General features: G+C 34.2%; 1 protein-coding gene across 2 annotated transcripts in view; it reads left to right on the forward strand.

Annotated features, from left to right (window-relative positions):
- Window positions 1-6,287, forward strand: part of LOC117181460 (peptidyl-prolyl cis-trans isomerase cyp11) — a 107,545-nt gene that overhangs the window by 89,497 nt on the left and 11,761 nt on the right. Inside the window, exons 6-8 of one of the 2 annotated variants that reach the window (XM_033374123.1) lie at window positions 4,490-4,580; window positions 4,826-5,087; window positions 5,370-5,465. In XM_033374123.1, the coding sequence (XP_033230014.1) occupies window positions 4,490-4,580; window positions 4,826-5,087; window positions 5,370-5,465 (449 nt within the window). The remainder of the gene's footprint in view (window positions 1-4,489; window positions 4,581-4,825; window positions 5,088-5,369; window positions 5,466-6,287) is intronic. The other variant, XM_033374124.1, reaches the window with a different exon arrangement.

Genomic DNA, 6,287 nt, shown 5'->3' on the forward strand with positions numbered 1-6,287 from the left:
TCAAAAGTGGGTGCCAAATTGAGTACGTAATATATGGATGGCCCCTTACTTAGGAAATGATTTTGATCAGGGACTATCCATGCAATAATATAATATCTCATCGTTAAATATAACTAATTAATTTTTTTGATTTATTGAAAACATGTACTATCGAATAATGGATTTAAAGCATAAAATCTTCAATAAACATTTTTAACTACATTTTTAGCGACAGTTTATGCAAAAGCACTTGGTTTGTTTTTCGGGTAAACTAATAAAAATATGTTTTCTAGCTATAAATCTACGATAAAAATTTAATAGTGAGAGATATTTATTTATATAATTTTATTTAATGATATGAAAAAACAAATAAATGTTATTTTTTATTATTTATTTGTTAATTCCCACCTGTCTCGTCGTGATTTTCTTTTTAAACCATGGGTGTTGATAGATGTGGAAGTATTTGTAAAATTATCAGTCGTACAAGTATCCATTATTTTATATATAAAAGATATATCGCCTTAAAAAAATAAATGACGCGGCTACACTGCTTGACTTTCATGACTGAAGCACAGGAGAGGAGTCAGATGAGTCGAGCGAGAGACTACGCGGGCGATAATAGGGTAGGCGCGTGGTTTTGAACACTAAGAGTTTGCTCAAAAATGGATGAAATACTATGAAATTTAGTATATAGATATGTTGGGCCCTTGTATACCTATTAACATGTACTCCCGAAAAACGACCTAGGTCGCCTTAGGTCGTTCTTCGAGCAACCAACTCTTATGATTTTTAAGCGACTTTATTTTGTAAATAACATATGCCCTTTTGAATTTATTATTTATTCTAGGATCTGAAATGGATATGATTATCATAAATAATAGTCTGAAGTTTTCCAAGTAAAAGTTTGATATCAATCACGAATAAGAGTTCCCTTAATTTTTTAGAATTCACAAATAACATCAGAATTTTCTATGAGTCCACCAGGAAAAAACTTTAGGAAACCTGGTGCTAGAAATTTTAAAGTGAAAAGCATTTATTTCAAGTTAAAACGTTCAAAATTGGTAGTTGAAAATTGCAATTTACACTAATCAAAATAAATTAATTTATAAAAATTCTTAAGAATACTAAGAATTTTGTAAGAGGCATTCACAAGCATTTTGAGCGGGTGTCCTATTGAAAGTGGACCGTCTTAACTTAAAATCCTGTGAAGAAGAAATATCATCTTGGAAACAAAAATTATAAAAATTAAATAAGTATTTGAGGGGAAAAATGATTTATTCTGAAATAAATGTTAGAACTTGAGTTTAGCATTAGTAAGCATATTGCCAATAAGTGGTCGGAACTTAAAACGTTCCTAAGATCTCTATTTATGTAGTTCAAAATCTGAATACAGGGACATAGATTTCAAATTAAAATCAAAATTATTTATATAGGGTCAGTAAACACTGAAAACCTGTAAAACATAAACATTTTGCAGAGAAAAACTTACCAAAAAAATATCAGAAGAACGGGAAGAAAATAACAATATGTTGCAAACTGTCAAAATTGCACAATCGTTTTTATTATTCCTTCGACCAAGTTCGGAATGTTCGCTGTTCCCTTTCGACAATTGACATGTCGCTCAACGAGCTGCGGCTGTGCGCGTGAGAATTTATATACGCGTGGTGGTATGAGTATAGACATAGCTACCCGAAATGGGAGGCAGAGGCGCCACTATACTGATTGTTCTGCTCCCTGTGGAAGTGTATCCTCTCAGTTTATCTAAGTATAGACTATCTTGGGAAACTGTCGGTACAACCAGCGCAAGTAGTATTAAAAACTACTACTATCTTTGAAAGGTGATTACTCTTTTCAGAAAGGTGCGAGATACATTTTTATAACCCGTTTGGAAGCTTATTAAATTCTGCATCGAGCGACGTGGTCTATTATGTTCAAAGTGTAAAAAAATATCTCTGTTAGAGATCAGTCGATGTAGAATTTAATCAGCTTTCCAACGGTCTTGTAAACAAGTTTCTCACTCCTTTTTAAACGAGTCATCACCTTTCAAAGTCAGCAGTGATTTAGTTAGAACGAGTTTTAACTCGCTCTGGTCGTACCGGCAATTGCCGACGGTAGTGTAAACTGACGAATTTCCGATATTTAAAGTAAAAAATAAACCCTATAAGTTGAAAAATAAGTCGTCGGAGCATTTGTTTAGTTGGAACATCAAAAAATCGCTTTTCCAGAAAAATGTAAGATTGGTGATTGCCATAAGTGCATGTGTTACTTTTTTTAAATATGAAATATACTTTGTAGTGCAGGGACATTCAGGGATAGTTCCCTGATTCGTTTCTCTGCTACTTCCCCGAGCGCTGCTCTGTGCGTAATGCGGTAAGAGAGGGGAATGACGGGTTATCCTGATAATATACCACAACCTCTCCGCAAATCCCCAAATAAGATTATTTTAAATAACTTTTAATACTCCATCCCACTGATTGTCTAACCTAAGTTAAAATCCTAAATCCACTGAACTTATGTTGACTAACCAGATTTAGAAAGTAACTTACAAAAAATTGAGAAATTTAAATCAGATTAAAATCAAATTTAATTTCCAATAATAAAGTTATTGTATAGAATTCCTGAAAATAAAACCAAGAATCCTATGATCAAATTTGGATAAACACCGTAAAATGTTCCTATTGTAATTGAAAAAAGATCCTCTTTTAAACAAAAATCTTTACAAAAATAAAAAAGAGGAAAGAAAAATGAGAAAACAACCAACCAAATCCCCTTCCTTCTTTTTTTCATTTCTTTCGTCCTTTTTATTTGTATTATTATCAAATCACAGTAAAAGAACATTTGTAATTAATATTCATCAACATTTCAGTACTCATACAGCACCTTTATGAAGATGAAAATATTTTTAGCAGGTGCACGTAGCGACCGCGGCAGGAGCTGCCACTGCTTTTGACACGAGCGGTTAGTGTCAAAATTAAATTTTTTGGAATGGCAAGAGCCACAGTTGTCAATGCACTGACCGCTTGATAATTTCCATGCGCCGCTCGTGCTAATGACAACAGCAGCGCGAGCGGGGTAAGTGTTGCGCTTAGCCCAAGAGACTTTTCGAATTTCAGATTTTAGTTGTTCATATTAAAATTCAACTCTTAATGACTTAGTGAACGAACTCATAAAGTACTCTCAGATCATTTTAATTTTCGCAATACAATCTAAAGAAAATATTTCCGAACAGAACTTTCAAATTAGAATTGGACTTTTTACTAGTGGGAATATAAAATTAAAAGTCATAAAAGGACATGAAGGTTAGGTAATGTAGGGTTTGAACTTAAAAAAATTTGTTCCTTTATGGGCGAAAGTAGAATGTCTTATAATCCTTTACATTTATCAAATGTATCATCAACGCATAACTAGTATCATTGTTTTAATCATAAATAAAGTAAAAATATTTTTGCGGTTAAATGTGATGAAACATTATATACTCTAATGTTATAAACAATTACGATGTGCATACGCAGGTTCATTCATCTCGATTAGCTGATGCTGCTCATAGCACAGCTGGTACATTGCGGCGAATGAGTCGAGCAATAAGCGCGGTTGTCACTAAACATTAGAGCTAATTGACATCACGCGCTATTAAAAATTAACACGAGAGATTGTTGCCGATCCCAAGAATGGGCCGTGCCAAGGGCAACACTTACTAAGCTCGCGCTGCTGTTGCCATTACCACGAGCGGCTCGTGTGAATTTACAAGCGGGCAGTGTCTTGGCAACTGTGGCTAAAACTATGAAAAAAAAATTATTTTAACACTAACCGCTCGTGCCATAGTTTCTCCGTGTGGGAACAGCAACGAAACAACGATGCCCCCCCCCCCTCTCATACCCGAGAATCAAGTCAGGTCAGTAAGCAAATCGCTTATAAACACACCAGAAATATCCATCGTAAACACTTAAGAAATACAGACAGTGAAAGAAAATTGTTTTTAAAATATTTTATTCTATAAAAAAAGGAGTTATCTATTATTTTAAAAACTGATTTAGATAAATTAAACAAAAGTTTTGCTAATATGAATAATTAACTATATGCAACAGTGAAGATTCATGAATCTTGATTTTCTTTCACTTTCTCTACTTTAGAAGTGTTTATGGCGGATATTTCTTTTGACCCTTACTTGATTGTCAGGTAGCAGAGAGAGAGAATCGCTGTTTGATTACGGTTTCTACCTGCTCAAATTTTTCTTATCTGGATAAGGGTGATGTATGAGTACCGAAAAGTTGGTGAATATTAGTTATAAGTGCTCTTTTATTGTGATTTGATAATAATTAAAATAAAAAATATGAAAGAAATAAAAAAGAGAAGGGAGCGGATTTTTTTTTAAAGGAGCATCTTTTTTAAGGTGGTTGTCCATATTTGGCCATTGTATTCTTGATTTTATTTTTAGGAGTTCTATACAGTGACTTCGGAAGTAACTCAGAAAACATTTAATTTGAATTTATAAATTTTTACAATTTTATAGCAAAAAAGCGTGACAAGAAAGAATCTAGTGTGTCAGATTCAGACTCCGATTTCCATGTGAAAGCTAAGAAGAAAAAGAAGGCTAAAAAAAGGTAATATATTTACTTACTTGAAATTTATTAAAATTCCTAGAACGTCTTCTTAAGCTGCTTTTTCCTTCGACAAGTATGTGAATTCTTTGAGAAATAAAAAGGATTTGATAATATTCTCCAAATAATTTTAAATTAGAAATTCTTTACAATGTTTTAATATTGTTTATAACATTGTAAAAAATATACTGAAGAACATTTCATGAATGCTAAAGAAATAATAGCGTAATCTCAATACCTTTATTAAGTAGGAAAAAGTCAAAATCCGAAGATGGAGAGATACTAGATTCAAATGAAGATGTGGAGGAAGACGATGGTCAACCGCACCCTCTCGTTTCTGTGACAAAGATCGATCCCGATGAAATACCTGAAGTACCAGCAAACAAATTTTTATATCGTGCGGGATCTACCAACAATGCTAACCAAAAAGAATTTCGTCAACATTATGGACGAGAACGTGTTCGCAGTAACAGACAGACTGGGCGAATATTTAAAGGCAGAGGAATATTTGTAAGCAAAAATTTCAGTTCTATGAAAAAATATGTTTTATGAGATAGGACGATGAATGAACTCTTTTAAAAACATGATTTTAAAGTGCGATTTTGTTATATCGTTCTGGAAATAATTTCATTCAAAGTCAAACCACCGTGCCAATCTTCATCATTCAATGGCGGAGGAATATAGTGAAGATTGGCATTGATATTTATTTCACGTCAAAATGTAAGAAACTAATAAATCACAGTCCCTAACTGTATAATATGTGTGAGTAAGCTAAATAGACACAAATTTCAGAGGTACCACACACCTTCAAGAAGTCGTTCTAGAAGTGTGACGCCACCACATTGGAAACAGGCACAAAATAGAACTATCAAACTGCACGAATTTCAGGTATATGTTATCTCATTCAGAATAAAATTACAGTTCAATCTCTTAGCTGCCCCAAATCGAGACATCAGAAATCTTTAAGCTGTCTCGAAAATTGGCTTCAAAACTGCGATTTAGTAACGATGCTTTGTGTACCAAAGGGTCTGTTTTCCATGTGAAACTTACGGAAATGCCAGTCTGGTACCCCCCCCTCCCCCCTGTAGTTTGTAGCATATCTTTTTTGCTATTGACGTTGTTAAAAAGTGGTTATGTCATGCATAGTTATCTACCGCTTCGATGTTCGAGGGTCTGTTATTTTTGCTCAAATACTCGAAAATACACTTGCTAGACGTTTTTTCCGCTTGAAAAATGGCGCCAATCGAAGCCAAAATTGTCCATTTGTGGAGGGGTCAGTTTTCTACTAGGAACCAGTCATTTAACTAAAAAAAACCCAAAAATCCACTTGTCCTCTTTTTCCCTGTTGCAAGATAGTGCTGCAGCCGTAATTCAGAATGACAAGTAGATACTTAAGCACGTCCGAATCCATTCGAAAATTTCGAAAAAAAGTACGAATTTTTCCCAGGGGCTTTGCCCCTGAAGTTAGTTCCATTAATAGAATAAATGCGAGATGCACATCCTCGTTGGGCTGTCATGCGTTGAAGAGCTATAATGACAGAATTCCCACTCAGTAAATCAGTAATTTCCAAATTTATTGCTCTGGATGAAAGGTATGTGAAAACAACGCCCCATCGTTTTTCCTGTCGCCTGCCAATAGTGGCATACATGGGTCCGAAAAAATTTAGTCCCGTGTACGTGAAAGGTCTCAGATGATCTGATACTCGTTCG

Source organism: Belonocnema kinseyi, chromosome 10 (assembly GCF_010883055.1).
Source record: "Belonocnema kinseyi isolate 2016_QV_RU_SX_M_011 chromosome 10, B_treatae_v1, whole genome shotgun sequence".
Taxonomy (NCBI): Eukaryota; Metazoa; Arthropoda; class Insecta; order Hymenoptera; family Cynipidae; genus Belonocnema; species Belonocnema kinseyi.